This window comes from Gymnoscopelus microlampas (assembly GCF_963454915.1).
Source record: "Gymnoscopelus microlampas genome assembly, chromosome: 11".
Taxonomy (NCBI): Eukaryota; Metazoa; Chordata; class Actinopteri; order Myctophiformes; family Myctophidae; genus Gymnoscopelus; species Gymnoscopelus microlampas.
The window spans coordinates 2574315-2591344 of record NC_139948.1 but is presented as its reverse complement, the minus strand read 5'-3'; the positions used below and the strand labels follow the sequence as shown (position 1 = coordinate 2591344).

Genomic DNA, 17030 nt, shown 5'->3' with positions numbered 1-17030 from the left:
CACACACACACACACACACACACACACACACACACACACACACACACACACACACACACACACACACACACACACACACAGACACACACAGACACACACACACCGCATGGATTAGCAACTAAAAGTGTGTACAGTCAATATTACTAAATTACAAAGGGAGTCTACCGGTATTTGGACAGTCTGGCATAATCCTACATTAGTGGGGGCATATTCTCTCACCTAAATTATTGTCAGAAACTATTTCTTTATTGCTGTGCTAAATAAATTCAATAGAGCTCCTCATCTCTCCACTTCCTCAAAAATAAAGCTGCGTTCCTTTTTCCTGCAAAGCTGAGTTCCTTTTTACATTTTACATTTCAAAATTCCATACTTTTCCAGTCTCAAATTTCCAGAATTCTCTGTCGCAATTCTGGGAAATTGCAAAGTGTGGTTGCGCCAACGCCGGTCGCGGGTCCCGCGTTCGTGACACATGCCGTTTTGATTTGAGGAAATAGGCCCCTCCCACTAAAGAAACAGGCCCCTCCCACAAATGTAACGGCCCGATTACATAGTCACGTCACTCCTGAGATCACTTTCGTTTCATTTTGATGCAAAAATCACGTTTTTGCATCAAACGGTTACATTTTGCGCATTTGTGCGCAAAATGTGGAAATTCTTTTGGGGGTTTGTTATGTAAACTAGGGTTTAACACCGGGATTCCCGGCATACGGGGTTATTTACCGTCCCGGGAACTGACTTTGGTCCCCGGGATCCCGTTTTTTTTTCTTTTTTTCTTAGAAATGAATACTAATTAGTAGAAATGCCTATCTACAGCGCGGAAGAATTACTATTATAATTAGCCAAGTTACTTGCCGGTTGCCGACCAGGGCAGGGTCCCATCGTCCCGTTGTGAACCAATATGGGACGCACTGAATGTAACAGTAGGCCTAATGAACAAAATAAAACACAAGTGGCCGTGATGCCCCCTGCCTGCCCTGCGCACGCTGATTTCACTGTTTCCTCTGCTGTCAATACGGTAGACACCAGTTGACTATTGAGATTCAACATCAAGTGAAACGCTGCATAAACAGTAGGTAGGTTTAATTTCGAGCCTATATTCCAGCTTAAAATTCGCGCAAGCCAAGCAATGCTTTTGATAGAGAGAGAGGACAGACTGGAGAGCTGGAGAGAGAGAGAGAGAGAGAGAGAGAGAGAGAGAGAGAGAGAGAGAGAGAGAGAGAGAGAAAGAGAGAGCGCGTGCGACTCGCACGCGTGCGAAAGAGAGAGAGAGAGAGAGAGAGAGAGAGAGAGAGAGAGAGAGAGAGAGAGAGAGAGAGAGAGAGAGAGGCTATTAGACCGATGTGGTCCGATTTTTTTATCATCATTAATGTAGCCTACCCTACCTACACTTGCATTTTAGAACGTTCAAACTACCATTTTACTAGAACTACCCAGTAGAACAAGTGAACTGCACAACAGCTGTCTGTCTCATTGATTGTCAGTGGCAGCGCATGCATGTGCACATCAAAATCACACTACAAAACCCGACATTTGATCAACAACAAAATATAGATTAATACATTTGACAACATACAGCCAACATCCCAAAATGGAGTCTCTAATAGCCAGCAAGTAGCCTAATATAAATTAATAACCGCAAATAAATTACAAGTTTAGGCTATCAAATCAATATCCTACAAAAGTAGAGTGTAAAATAAATAATAAATAAATAATCATTTTGCAAATTCTCTTGTCAATAATGATACAAATGGAACGTTTATTTCAGCAGCTAGAGTTTGACATTGTTTGAGTGCGTTTTGGGTGCACAGCCGCACAGCGCAGCTCCTCGTTTAAGTAATTGTCTTCACCCGCTGCTGTGCAACAGGGCAGATCTCCGCCAGGGCACTATATATTATATTTATATGATTTAAAAAATCAACTTAAGTCATTATTAGTGCAAGTTCATAGGTGGACACAATAGGGACATTTGGGCACCTCGATGGAAAATTGGCTAATTAAGTATCTACATATAAATGCATTTTAGTGGGCACTTTTTTTTTTTTTTTACCCTTTAATGGGAATTCCCGGGAAGCCCGGGAAAAGGTCTGAAAATTCCCGGGAATTAAAATTTGCCATTTTCCCGGAAAATGTTAAACCCTAATGTAAACCACCCTCGACATGTGATTCAAATTTGGAATTGACCGGACGTTACGTTCGTGATCTTTGGCGTTTTTGGTAAAACGGGCCTCTCCCGCTAACTTTGGAAGTCAATTACTGACGAACGCTACCCCTAGCACATGTCAAGGTGGGAGCGGGCAAAATTGGTAGAACGCCTGACAGAGGTCTCGGACTGGGTAAGTGTTGTGCTCAACAAGGTTCTCAAACCTACGGTAAAGTGTCAAAGTGTTGAGACACAAGTGAAGCCACATAAAGTTGGTGAAGAGAAAAAGGTTATTGCTTGAAGCAGAAATGTTCTTGATTTTCAAATGGGGAAAAGGAAATATTTGATTTAAAGAGGTCAAGGTAAAAGAAATCTAAAAATGTAAGATTTGGTGAGAGTGTAGCTGCCAGAGTAATGATTTTATTTCTTCATTTTGGTTCTTTATGTAAATATAATTCTGTATGCCCATAGCCATGAACTCCTTTTAAGGTATGGCTGGGACTCGGAACACCTTAGTGGCTGCACTTCCTCCCTTGAGTGGAGATGTGAGTGAAGGTATGTGTTTGTCCTGGATCTTTAATGCCTAAAGAAGCGAATCTTGAACATTATATGGGTTTGAACGTTTGATGAAATTATTTGTATTGCACTGTGAGTCTGTCGTGGGCACTTGGACCCTTCTTAGTAAGTCTACTGTATATGCAGCCAGCAAGGTTTGTTTGTTTGTTGTCTCCGCCAGAGGTGGAGAGTATGTTTTCGTCTCCGTCCTTCCGTGTGTCCGCCAAGCTATCATTTGTCAAGCTTCACGTGACACGTGACAATATGTTGAAAGGATGTGCTTTGATTGGCTAGCGAGACGCATGACGAAATAGAAACCTATAAATAGGTGTGTCACTTCAAAAAATCATTTATATTTTTTTAAGTGAGCTTCCATCAGCCAAGCTAACATTGGTCAAGTGACACGTGACAATATGTAATATAAATAGGTTAGACAGGATTAATCAGGAACAGTACTGGCGGAGACCTGTGCTCCGAGGAGCACATTTTCTAGTTGTATTTGCTTTTGTTTCACATTTGTTTGTTTGTACAATGTGTGTTATGTTTCTGTTGTTAATGCGAGTGTTTGTTTGTTTATTCTTTATTTCATGTAGTTCGACGTTGGTGTATTTGAGCCGTAAGAGTGCTTGAATAAATCTATCAGTATGGAGAACCTCTGTGTCGTTTATGACTACTGGAGGGAGAGACACGCAGTACCCATTTATGATAGTAAAAAGGCCAATCTATGACGTTGGTCATGCTGATTATCTTCAAATAGATATTTTGGAGGAACCACCAATCCGGCCGAGTTCACACAGGAAACCACACTTCCTTGGGTCCTCAGCGATACAAAAAACGCTCTGCCAACCTGTGAAGCCAACAGTTTGGGTTGGCCAATCAGGGAACAATCTCCCGAACACACTGAGGATTTCTGTGTTCTCCTCAGCCGTGCAGGCTGACGGATACAGACATTTTTCCCCAGTGCTTGATGTGCTGTCAGGTGACCTAAACACACTGTTTACAGAGGAAATGTGTTTCTCTAGTGTGGAGACTCTGGTGTCTCTTAAGATTACTCAACACACTGAAGGTCTTGTCACATTTTTACAGAGGAAAGGTTTTTCCCCAGTGTGGAGACGCTGGTGACTCCTAAGACCATCTAACACATTGAAGGTCTTGCCACACTGTTTACAGAGGAAAGGTTTTTCCCCAGTGTGGAGACGCTGGTGTCTCTTCAGATAACTTAAGTCACTGAAGGTCTTGTAACACTGTTTACAGTGGATACGCTGGTGTCTCTTAAGACTTCTCAACTCATTGAAGGTCTTGTAACACTGTTTACAGAGGAAAGGTTCTTCCCCAGTGTGGAGACGCAGGTGTGTCGTCAGGTTACCTAAGAGACGGAAACTCTTGCCACACCGTTTACAGATGAAAGGTTTTTCTCTAGTGTGGAGACTCTGGTGTCTCTTAAGATTACTCAACACACTGAAGGTCTTGTCACATTTTTTACAGAGGAAAGGTTTTTCCCCAGTGTGGAGACGCTGGTGACTCCTAAGACCATCTAACACATTGAAGGTCTTGCCACACTGTTTACAGAGGAAAGGTTTTTCCCCAGTGTGGAGACGCTGGTGTCTCTTCAGATTACTTAAGTCACTAAAGGTCTTGTAACACTCTTTACAGCGGAAAGGTCACATATTGTCACATATCTCACAGAGGAAAGGTATTTCCCCAGTGTGGAGACGCTGGTGTGTCTTCAGGTTACCCGAGTCATTGAAACCCTTTCCGCATTGTTTACAGAGGAAAGGCTTTTCCCCAGTGTGGAGACGCTGGTGTCTTGTAAGATTACTCGAGTCATTGAAGCTCTTTTCACACAGTTTACAGATGTGGGTTTTCTTTCGTGTGTATGTCAGATGATGTTTCTTCATTGGTGTTTGAGCTACAGTCTTGGCCAACTGTTGATTCCTCCGAGATCTCAGTTCTTCTGTGTCTCCTCGTTTCTGGCTCATTGACTCGAGCGGCAGATCATTGACAGAACTGCCGCTACACATGGGCTGTGATGGGCCAGGCATTTAACTAATGGTAAGGTCAGAACCTTACCATCCAGGAAAGGCTATGGTGTGATTACCAGCGGAAAATAAGGTTTATCGATCTCTGCTGGAAAAGTTCCCTGTGAAGGCTTGTGGAGGCTTTCTGGGTCACGCGCTCGCAGGCTATCTGTCTCAACACTGCCATTTGCCGTCTGTGCGGTCCACATTTATTAATCAGGCTGTCTTGACACTCACGTCATAACTATGATGTCACAAAGTTGTCAGCAATGCTCAATTATGAGCATTGGCTGCTATTTTTGAAAAATCTTGAAAATGTGTGCAAATCGTTATATATAATATATATTTGGGCGGTGTAGCCGCCCCTATAAGTGGGGTTGGGACACCTCATTAGTACACCCTTTGCTGTATTGTGATTGGCTCATAATTAGTACACCCCTAGCATTAGTACACCCCTAGCTGTACTGTGATTGGCTGACTCTATTGGCTGACTCTAGCGAGACACATGAGGAAATTAATAACCTATAAATAGGACTATGCACTTAAAAAAAAAAAGCTTTTTTTTTCAAGTGAGCTTCCATCACCGTGATGACCACTGTGATGACCACACCGCCCACTTCACACTGGGTGTGATTTTTTTAATATATATTTGGCCTATATGGGGAGTTGCGTCTTTCTTGACCCAAGGAATCTAGGGGGAAAATATTTGTATATTACGACCTACGGTTCAAGACCCACTGAGCCATAGTCGGCTATTAGACCTCCGTCTAAAACCGGGTTATAATTGGTCTAAAGTTTTTTAAGCGTCTGAATATAGACATCTATATTATAGACGTCATTTCAACGGCTATAATATAGACGGTCTATAAATAGACGCTTAAAAAAAAGCTAATCAACGTCTAGGCTAAGCCTAGACCGCTAAAAAACTTTCACTGTTATACCAATTATAGCCTAGCCCTTAGACGTATTTTAGACGTCAAATAGCCCGAAAAATGCTCAGTGAGGAGTTATAGGCCAAAACGTAAAGGGGGCTTTTATAGCGCCACTGGTGTAATTCTTTTTTTAATAATTTTGCACTAAATTATGAACCTCCCCTTCAAGTCTTGTAACTCTAGCCCTTACAGTGAAATTTAAATTGAGTTTGTTTAAATGACTTAAAGGGGAAATCCACCCATTTTCAATATTTAACTATGTCATTAATATAGCATAAAGGAGTTGTGTGGAAATAAGAAAAAAGTTCCCCCCTTTCTGTGTTGCCTTGAACTGGAGGATTGATTGTGGGTTTAACATTGCAAATTACAACATGATGAGTCATCACGTTGTAATTTGCAATGTTAAACCCACAATCAATCCTCCAGTTCAAGGCAACACAGAAAGGGGGGAACTTTTTTCTTATTTCCACACAACTCCTTTATGCTATATTAATGACATAGTTAAATATTGAAAATGGGTGGATTTCCCCTTTAAGTGCTTACCTGTAAACCCATTCAATCTGGGAACGCATATCTGTCACTTTAGATGTCTTTGGCTATTCAAAAATAGCAGATCTACAAGCTCATAGTGCGGCACAAGATGAGCTTGTATATCTGCTATTTTTTAATAGCCAAAGTATGAAAATAATGGGTAAAGTGGTTACACAGATGCGTTCCCAGCACTTATATTTTGAATCTGTACATTTATGGAGAAGTACAGGGCCTTAAACATGGAACTCCAAACACTATTTGGGGAAGTGTCCAAAGCTGTCATACAGTAGATACTCAATTGCCAGAATCGATAAAATACTGTCTTGATCCAATGACAGGTTTCCTTATGCAGAAAATATAGCCTGTTTACTTTTGTCATAATTAGGCTACATGACTGCATGAATGTTCAAACAAGTGTTGGAAATTCTAAAGTGTTTATTTTATAAACAGAATAGGGGCTATAGTCTGGAAGCACATGTTTTCCCATACTCTCTTTTCTTTTTTCCACTTACCCAGACCTGGAAATTACTCAAATTAAATACTTTTCCATATACTCTTCATACTTGCGTAGGAACCCAAGTAATCCAATAATCAAGATGTGTGTTCTTTTTATTGCCTATAATGACCATGGCCAAAATAGGGAATGATTTATATATATATATATATATATATATATATATATATATATATATATATATATATATATATATATATATATATATATATATATATATAAATCATGATTTTTATATATATATATATATATATATATATAAAAATCATGATTTATATATATATATATATATATATATATATATATATATATATATATATATATATATATATATATATATATATATATAAATCATGATTTTTATATATATATATATATATATATATATATATATATATATATATATATATATATATATATATATATATATATAAAAATCATTCCCTATTTTGGCCATGGTCATTATAGGCAATAAAAAGAACACACATCTTGATTATTGGATTACTTGGGTTCCTACGCAAGTATGAAGAGTATATGGAAAAGTATTTAATTTGATTCAATCGAGACTGACCCTTTCTGTTTGTGAGTTTTCTGAAATATATAGCTGTTTTTCTTTCTTTTTTTAACAGTTCGGTAATTAAACAGGAGCGTTTTCAAAATGTTTTGTTGATATACCCTATAAAGAAGATACGGGTTTCAGTATACACACACACACACACACACACACACACGGTCCAGAGCACGTGTCTATGTAGTATTCAGCCCCCCCCCCCCCCCCCCCCCCAGGTTTCTGAACTGTCCCACAGCCCATCAATGAGACACAGAGTAGACAGAAATGGTGCCATCTTATAATGCAAGGGTTCCAAAACATTTCAGACAGCGACCCCCCCAGCCCAGAACAGTGGTGGAAAGTAACTATTAGTATTTCCCATTTTCAATACTTTTACTTCTACTCCACTACATCTCAGAGGCAAATATTGTACTTTTACTCCACTACAATTATTTGAAAACTTTAGTTACTAGTTACTTAGCAGATATAAATTATTATATTATAAAACATACATTAACCACTTTAGCCATATTTTATACAGAGGCTATTTGAAAATAGCCGATCCACAAGCTCACAACGCGTCGCATCGCGGCACATTGTGAGCTTGTAGATCTGCTATTTTCAAACATTACTTTTACTTTTGGTACTTTAAGTACATTTTGATATACCAATACCAATACTTACGCTACTTTTTACTTTTACTCAAGTAATTTTTGGATTCCGAACTTATACTTGTAACAGAGTAATTGCAGTATTGATACTTTTACTTAATTAAAACATTTGAGTACCTTTTCCACCACTGCCCCCCACCCTGATAAGCACTTGGAATTGTACTGTAGGCATATTACAAGGCATATATTTAGTAATATGCTCAAATAGACTTGAATCCACATATTGGGCCCAACTATTTGGGCCAAGGGAAATTGACTAGTGATGGTCCCGTTAGGCCAGGCCAACCGGAAATGGCCAAACTTGCAAAATGGCCGACCGGACACACGTCTCTTTCAGTGATCCCGATGTCCAATCGTCTCGAAACTTTTACCAGAGAATCCCCAGCCCCCTTAGCATGGTACAGTATATGAGTTGTTTGCACTGCGGGTTTCGTCCAATTTGCACTGCGAGGCGTTGAGAGCTTGTACATCGGCTATTTTCACTATACAGTCATGTGCCTCTTTCTTAGGTAATATTTGACTATTTGGCTAATTTGGTATTAAAAAGGTTTTAAGTCATTAAATTGTAACTTTATAAATGTGCAGATACCCATCATACACTTATACTGTATGTTGGTTTGTTTACTGTTGAGTGAGAAAACAATGTTGCACATTAAGCTAATCATCTGGGGACCCCCCAAAATAATTTGGAACCACTGTTAATGAGCATTAGTGAGGATCAATTCTATGAATATAAGGTTGAAAATGTCCGAAGTGCGCCTTTAATTCGAAGTTCAAACAAAAAAAACCAACTAGTTACCTAGAGAGGGTGGTCCGTTTTGTAAACAAAAAGGTAGCAAAGAATACACATTTCTTGCTTCAGTTTTGACAGGGATTATAATTTTTTCTTCATGTCATTCTTAGACCCCAATGCTCTCACCGATAGGGTTAAAAACTCAACGATCCATGAAAAACCAGTCATATGATGGCATCACTTGCCCAAAAAAAACAGATCTACAAGCTAATCAACGCGTCACATGTACGAATCAGGCTAAAGGGAGAGAACTTCTCTTCATAAAATGGTTAACAACCTTAAATCAGTTACTTCTCAAACTTTTTCATGCCAAAGACCTCCATCTGAAACGGATATTTCCTTTTTTTTTCTCCAAAAAAAGCAGATGTACAAGCTCTCAGCGGGGTGCGAAGTGACGCGCTGAGAGCTTGTACATCTGCATCTACATATTTTCTACATAATTATCTTTGAATAGCCAACATAAAATATGGATAAAGGGGTGTTAAAAGCCACTGCCTTAAAGCTACACTATGTAACTTTCCTCTTCTACCCCGGATTTGAACGCGGTCTCCTGCTTTAAGTGCTGACATTTTCACCATTGAGCTAATATAGCCTGCCTGCTTGCATCAGGGGTCCAGGGGATAAATGGAGTCTTGACCATCAGGGTCAAAATTTGTGTCGGATCCTGTGTCTAGGTGAGACATGACCTCTGACACGATCTAAATGTCTCAATAGAAGAGCAGGAAGACAAAATACAACCACCCCAATTGCATATAATTGGTTTGTATTGGTTTTAGCTCTTACTCATTTGATTTTCCTATTAGTCTCATCTGTTAAGAAAGTAGGTAGCTGATATATTGCACTTTTACCTTAGCGCTAGGTACAGTATACTCTTAGTTGCTTGTTTTGGAAGAGAATGCACTTAAGACTTCTGGTGATTAGTAGTTTTCTTGCCTACCTAATGCACTTATTGTAAGTCGCTTTGGATAAAAGCGTCTGCTAAATGACCGTAATGTTATGCACAAGTTATATTGTATTAACATTACCATACAGATTGGACAAAATGACATTTTTTTTCATTAACCCATTAATGAAACCTGGAACTGTGTCATTTTTAGATTTTGAGCTCAAAAGCATTATTTTACACTTTGGGCTATTCAAAAATAGCAGATATACAAGCTCATAGCGCGGCACCGAGTGCTGCGCTATGAGCTTGTAGATCTGCTATTCAAAAATAGCAGATATACAAGCTCATAGCGCGGCACTAGATCTGCTATTTTTGAAAAATCGTGAAAATGTGTGCAAATCTTTGAATATATATATTTTTAAAGCGAACATTTTTAACTCAAATCTTTGCTTCTGGGGGGTCCCTGGAACAACATATTTTGATGGGGGTCGGCGGCCAAATACATATCATTTTGGGGGTCCTTGACATGAAAAAGTTTGAGCACCACTGATATGGAAACATACGTTTTTCAGAATACTGTTGAGATTTAGGAGACATGTAGAATCGGCTTCAGGTCTTAATTGTTTAAAAACGTTACAGGTGAGGCTTTAAATATAGGATCACGAGTCTACTCACCCAGTGGGCCTTTGGTTCCACAGTTGAGGCAGAGAGAAGTGAGGACGACGACGCAGACAAAGACGGCTCCAACCACCAGCCACCAGCTCACATCCATGGTGACATCCACACTGCTGCAAGGACAAGTTCAACTGTGGCACTCGAATACTTATAGATCAGGGGGTCTTCAACGTTTTTCAGGTCAAGGACCCCCTTAGCTGAGAGAGCGATAAAGCAGGGACCCACCCCCACACACACTACATATTGTATAACATTGTGTTGCAGATTAAACCTTTTCAGAGATTTCATAAATAGTTTCATAGACTGTCATCAGTGTATTTTTCAGACCTACTTAGTAAACTTGACCTTTGGCTTTGTACTTGGTCCGCTCTTTTTCCCTCTACGCCAAACCTCTTTGCCGATCTACAAGCCCACAGCACGTGGCAGTGCGACGTGCGGTGAGCTTGTAGATCTGCTATTTTAGAATTTTTGGCTGCGATGTTCTAGGCTAACCTGACTAACCTGTCAAATGGAAGAAGCTTGCGACACACATTTTGTTTCACAGCCTACTTCCATCTGAGACTCTGGTAGCAGAATCTATGACAAAAACAGCGTTTCATTTTTTCACGATACTTGGCAGGTGAATGGATGAGCCCGCCCCTAGCAGCCGCTGATTGGTTCGCAAACGCAGCGACCGGGCAGCTCTACTCCCCGTGCAATCCCAGACTCCTTCCTGAAATCAAATGCAAATGAGATTTCCGGAGGGGGGGGGGGTTTACCAGGCTAGTTCTAGGCTGGAAACCAGACGAAATCTGCCAGTGAAAAAAAAATTATATATATATATATATATATATATATATATAAATATAGCCCTCTGCAGGTTAGTCTGGCCTCGCTTGGTTGTGATTGGATTTCACTTCCCCCGAAGTTGTGGGGCACACAGTATGCAAATTTGGGGCGGGTTTATTGCCAGAGGCATTTTTTGTATCCATCCCTTGAAATGCAGATTCCAGACTATAATATCTACGCAGTGATATTAGGCCATGCCAGGCTAATAATGTCAGACCTGCCCTGCCCTGCCAAGCTTGACCCATTAAGACCTGACCTTAAAAAAAAATATATATTCTTCTTTTTTTTTCAAGATTTTTCAAAAATAGCAGATCTACAAGCTCATAGCGCGGCACTCGGTGCCGCGCTATGAGCTTGTAGATATCTGCTATTTTTGAATAGCCAAAGACATCTAAAGTGACACAGATGCGTTCGAGGTCTTAATGGGTTAAGTGCAGTGAGTACGTTTTTGGACACACCCACTTATTTGTGTATCCCAAAGGTCAAATTAGCCTTCATGATTTTGGGGGATGAACAAATACCTCAAGAACAGATGTACATTTATTATAATATCACTTATATGCCGATATCTCATTTGGCTGACCAGCTGAATCACTTTTAAACCAGTGATTTTTTCCCCCGTAGTTACTGCACTTTGGCTTGGCAGGGCCGTATAAGGGTCCCGGACCCCCTGTTGAAGACCCCTGACTTAGATTTAATGACTTAGATCGGCTATTTTTGGCGAGCGACACTCGCCGTAGGAAGAAGCATAAATTGCAGTTTTCTTTTTTTTTTGCAGATGACACGTGGTGGAAACCATGAACTCTATTCATTTCCTCTGTTAGAGCCGTTCTCACCACTGTGGTTCATCTCTCTGCTTCTCAGACACCTAAACAGCTGCAGCCTCACACACACACCGCATGGATAAGCAACTAAAAAACATCCATTTTAACGAGAAAAGGTGTTCATTTGTAACTCAAATCTTTGCTTCTGGGGGGTCCCTGGAATTAAATATTTGAGGTGGGGGTCCGCGGCCAAATACATATAATTTTGGGGGTCCTTGTACAGTATAGGATGTAAGGGGTTGCATTTGAATCATCACCGCCTACAAAGTGTTTGAAACTCAAGAACAAGAGGGACAGGAATATATAAGCTCTTAGCTTCAGTCTATATACCTTTTCGATCGCCTTAAAGGGATAGTTCACCCCCAAAATGACTTTTTTTCCTATCGATTAGTCACTCCATGGAGACTTGAATTCATGGATATTTTTAGTAAGCCAATAATTTGATGACCGACAGCGGTTCCGGTAGGAGACACAAAGAGTCTCCCTTGTGTCTCCTACCGGAACCGCTGCCTATACCGGTCCGCTGGTCATCAAATTATTGGCTTAGGAATGCGACAAAAACGAATACATTTTTGGGTGAACTATCCCTTTAAACTACGTTACAGCTCAAGTGACGGTGGAAAATAAACTCAACTAAAGACAATGGCATTCACAAGCGTTCCAACGGCGTGCCATTGTCAGCCCTGAGTGGCAGCCATCTTGTCTCTGTGTACCCACTTGACATTTGGGTCAGGTGTGAGGATGGCACACAGCTACACAATCAAACCGTTTTGACGTACGTCAAAGGTACACAGCTTTCAGTGGTAAAAAACTAAAAGGAAGATAGAATGACACAATTATGACCACAAATCAACGTGTCAAGAAGAGTGTGACCCGACAAAGTTCAAGACACATTTTGCCATTATGCGTGTCAATTTGGCGTTTTACGTTTTCATTTTGAGGCATTTGCCGGGTTAAATGGGTTAAATGTTGCCTCTGTCGGGTGGAAAGCTAAAAAAATTGCCAAAAATGTTACTTTTCAGTATTCAAATTCAAAAGCATCAAAAGTAGCAGATCTACAAGCTCGAGCTTGTAGATCTGCTACTTTTGATGCTTTTGTGTGACGCGGTAGTAGGGCGTTAATTTACAGGAAAAAAACACAAAAATGTTAAAATATGGAGGTTTCTGCCTGACAGTGACAATACGGCAAAAAGAAAGCCCTTTACCTTCACCTGACGATGATGATGAGACGGCTCACGGTAACGAGAGTGTGGTTTGGAGCCTTGGCTGAGCGTCGTCCCCCCCAGCCCCCCGCAAAAAAAGCGACGACAATACCGTTAAAATACCTGTTATTTCCACCAAACATCTGCCATCACCGTTTCCTCAGTTTAAGATCCCTCTCTTAAAAAAAAAAAACTGAACCAAAAAAAAAAGAAATAAAAAAAGTAGTCCTTTCAAGCCTCTCTCTACCCTTTCCTCTCGTCTCCGCCTCAGCATCTGAGCCCTGCAGCGCAGCAAGCGGTGTCTGCTTGCCACCCCCAGCCCCTCCTCCCTGTCAGCAGAGGATGCAGCCACTCAGCCAACCACCGCCAATCAGCTCATCTCACTTGGTTCTCACCAAGGTTTACGAGAGTTTGGGATTATTCATTTAAGCTTAGTTTTAGTTGGTTTTGATTCTTTTTTTTCTTTTTTTTAAATTCAGCTAGTTTAAATTTGTTTTTAGAGCGGGTTTGCTAGTTTTTATTCGTTTTTTATTTTTTTTAAATGCTAATAGTTTTAGTTTGTTCTTATTAGTTTTTTTATACTTTGGGTTATTTGTGAGGGGCAGGATTGAAAAGGTAAGTATCATGTAATAAAAACCACAAACGAAAACTTAGGGCATTTTGGCTATAATTTCACTGTATTTAAACTGAAATACAGTTTCAGTTAGTTATCGTTTTTTTTTTATTGTAGTTTTAATTTAGATGAGTTATTTTTTTAGGCCCTCTCCTTTAAAAAAAAATCTCCTTCACTCTGAAACCCATTAAGACAGAGGCTGATTCTACAAATGCCTTCTAAAGTTCTCAAATAAGGACCCACCCTCAAATTGATATACCGGTAGTATATTTGGCTGCCTCCCATCTAAGGGACCCCCCCCCCCCCAACCCAGAAGAGAAGATCCGATGAATAGCAACAAAACGTAACAATTCGCCGTCTTAAAATTCCCTGGACAAGAAGATTAAAAGTATCAACTTTAATAGCATATTGACTGAAGGAAACCGTTTTGACTTCCTGCAGCAGTGAAGACTGATCAAGATAGGCTACTACCAGATACTGCAGCAACCGGACGACCTTTCCCTCAGTTGACTCACTCCTGCCTGATCTCTATACTTAACCATGTCAAGGCTTTTAGGTCTGCTTGCCATTTTCGATGCACAACACCGGGGCTCAACCAAGTGCAGTGATTCGGCACAGAGCTGGGATCAAACCCCACTCTCCCACTCGGCAAAAAACCCACACACAACCCACTTAATTTGCAATAGAGCCGAGCTCACAGCTCCAAACGCCTCACAACACGAGGCGGTGTGAGCTTGTAGATCGACTATTTTCACAATGTTTGCCTCTTTCTTACATAATATTTGACAATGTGGCATTTAAAAAGGTCTTAAACGTCATTAAATTGTAACTTTAGAAATGTGCAGATACCCTGTAGCGTATACACTTATACTGTATGTTGGTTTGTTTACTATCGAGTGAGAAAATGTTGCACATTAAAGGGATAGTTCACCACAAAAATTAGAGATTTGATGGTTTTTGTCGCATTCCTAAGCCAATAATTTGATGACCGGTGGCGGCTCCCTTAGGAGACACAAAGAGTCAACTTTGAGTCTCCTACCGGAGACATTAGCATGTTTCTGCCGGTCATAAAATTATTGGCTTAGGAATGTGACAAAAACAAAAAAAAAACTCTCCATGAATTCAAGTCTCCATGGGGTGTGTAATTGATAGAAAATAAGTCATCTTTGTGCGTTGTGAGCTTTTAGATCTGCTATTTTCAAACATGTTTTAAAACATTTTACTTTTGGTACTTTAAGTATATTTTGAAGCCAATACTTTTGTACTTTTACTCAAGTAACATTTTGAACACAGGCCTTTTACTTGTAACAGAGTAGTTTTATATTGTGGTAATTGCTACTTTCACTTAAGTAAAATATCTGAGTACTTCTTCCACCACTGCTGAGTACAACCAATGAGACATGATAAAGGCGCCTGTGCCCAGTGTCAAAGGTCTCCTATAGAGACGAGCGTGTTGCCAACCGCAAAAAAAAAAACACACGGGTGACTAACGGACTGCCAGGGAACGTGCCCACTTCTTAGAACAGTATAAAGCTATAAAGGTCAGATTTGTTTGTGTGCTGCGGCTACACTGCCGCCCCAAAACGCCCTCTGTATGATTCGTCGCCTCTTACTATCACACCTCTGGATGCATATCCAGTGGTGGAAAAAGTACTCTCATTTTTTTACTTGAGTAAAAGTATCAATACTGCAGTGTAGACGTACTCTGTTACAAGTGAAAAGTCGGGAATTCAAAATTGACTTGAGTAAAAGTACAAAGGTATTGGTATCAACATTTAATCAAAGTACCAAAAGTAGAAAGTACTCATTAGGCAGAACGTCCACATTTCACAAGTTTACAAATGTAAACACATTTTGAAAATAGAAGATCTACAAGCTCGCAATGCGTCGCATCGCGACGCATTGCGAGCTTGTAGATCTGCTATTTTCAAATGGCCAAAATGTATATAGGGCTGAAGTGGTTAATGTATATTTTGTAATGATTATAAAAAGACCAGTAACTAAAGTTTTCAAATAATTGTAGTGCAGTAAAAGCACAATATTTGCCTCTGGGATGTAGCGGAGTAGAAGTAAAAAAGCACTGAAAATTCGAAATACTCAAAACTGTAATTAAATACAACACTTGAGTAAATGTACTTAAATACTTAACACCCCTGACTATCACACCTCCGGGGTGCACACATATCAGAGCGAGAAAGAGCCATGCTGCAGACGCGCAGGCCTCGAAGCGAGAAAGAAAAGCGTTTGCTGCACACCTCCCCATGTCTCTCATCTCACATCCTCCCACACAGGAAACCACACTGAAGGAAGCCGTGTATATAGCGCTCCTCTCTCTCCTTCTATCAGGGGGAGAATCTTCGTCACACGACAGGAAGAAGAAGAGAAGCAGTGAAATCCCTGAGTTGATATAGAGTATGTATTTGGCCGCGGACTCCCTCCCCCATCTAAAAAAAAATTGTTCCAGGAACCCCCCCAGAAACAAAGATTGGTTCGCTTCAAATACTCATATTCAAAGATTTGCGCACATTTTCCCGATTTTCAAAAATAGCAGATCTACAAGCTCGCAATGCGTCGCATCACAACGCATTGCAAGCTCATAGCGCGGCACTCGGTGCCGCACTATGAGCTTGTAGATCTGTTGAAGTATAAAAGGTTAAAATTATTGTGACGCTATATTAACACATTTTGCTGGGGACCCCCTGGAACACCCCCAACGACCCAAAACCCCACTTTGAGAACTCTCTCTCTCTCTCTCTCGGTATCCCGACCTCAAAATGCATTTTCTGTTTAATAAAGAGCTGCAGAGACATGGAGACTCCTATTACATAAACTCACAATACCAAGGTTGATGAGGCAGTATTGCTTTGTTTTAAAAATATAAGGTTTTCTTCATTTTCTGAAAAATGTATATTTTGTTTTTCATTTCCTGAACAATTACCATTTTGGAGTTAGCTGGTTCCGGCCGGACAGCAGAGATATATAATAAATGTTTAAACCGAGTTTATGACCAACAGAGGTGAAGGGGATGTGATGTGTTCAATTGTCTTTTATATTGTTTATTTATTTATTATGATTATTATTGTTAAATCTATATTCTGATAGTAATCATTGCAAGGGTCAGTAGGCCTATAATAATGGTCTCCTGTATCTCTCCAGCTCTTCATACATCTTCAGGCCAGGATGCCAATTTTATCCAATCAGGGGAGAAAACTCTAGTTATGGGGCCAGGCTTCCAGCATGGACCCATATTGTTATTGGCATTATTCCGTTTCTTCTTCTTCTTCTTCTTCTTCTTCTT

At 40.2% G+C, this 17030-nt stretch overlaps 1 protein-coding gene across 6 annotated transcripts in view; it reads right to left on the bottom strand.

Moving 5' to 3' along the window:
* Positions 1 to 13378, bottom strand: part of LOC311055936 (uncharacterized protein) — a 35759-nt gene extending 22381 nt beyond the window's left edge. For 4 of the 6 annotated variants that reach the window (XM_084072211.1, XM_084072212.1, XM_084072213.1 and 1 more), the window contains exons 1-2: positions 13243 to 13378; positions 10266 to 10378 (exon numbers count right to left, since the gene is read on the bottom strand). In XM_084072211.1, coding sequence (XP_083928337.1) covers positions 10266 to 10378; positions 13243 to 13262 — 133 coding nt within the window. In that variant the 5' untranslated portion in view covers positions 13263 to 13378. Of the gene's footprint in view, positions 1 to 10265; positions 10379 to 11929; positions 11970 to 13122 lie in introns of all 6 variants that reach the window. The other 2 variants (XM_084072216.1, XM_084072215.1) reach the window with 2 other exon arrangements.
* Between the last annotated feature and the right edge of the window lie 3652 nt (positions 13379 to 17030).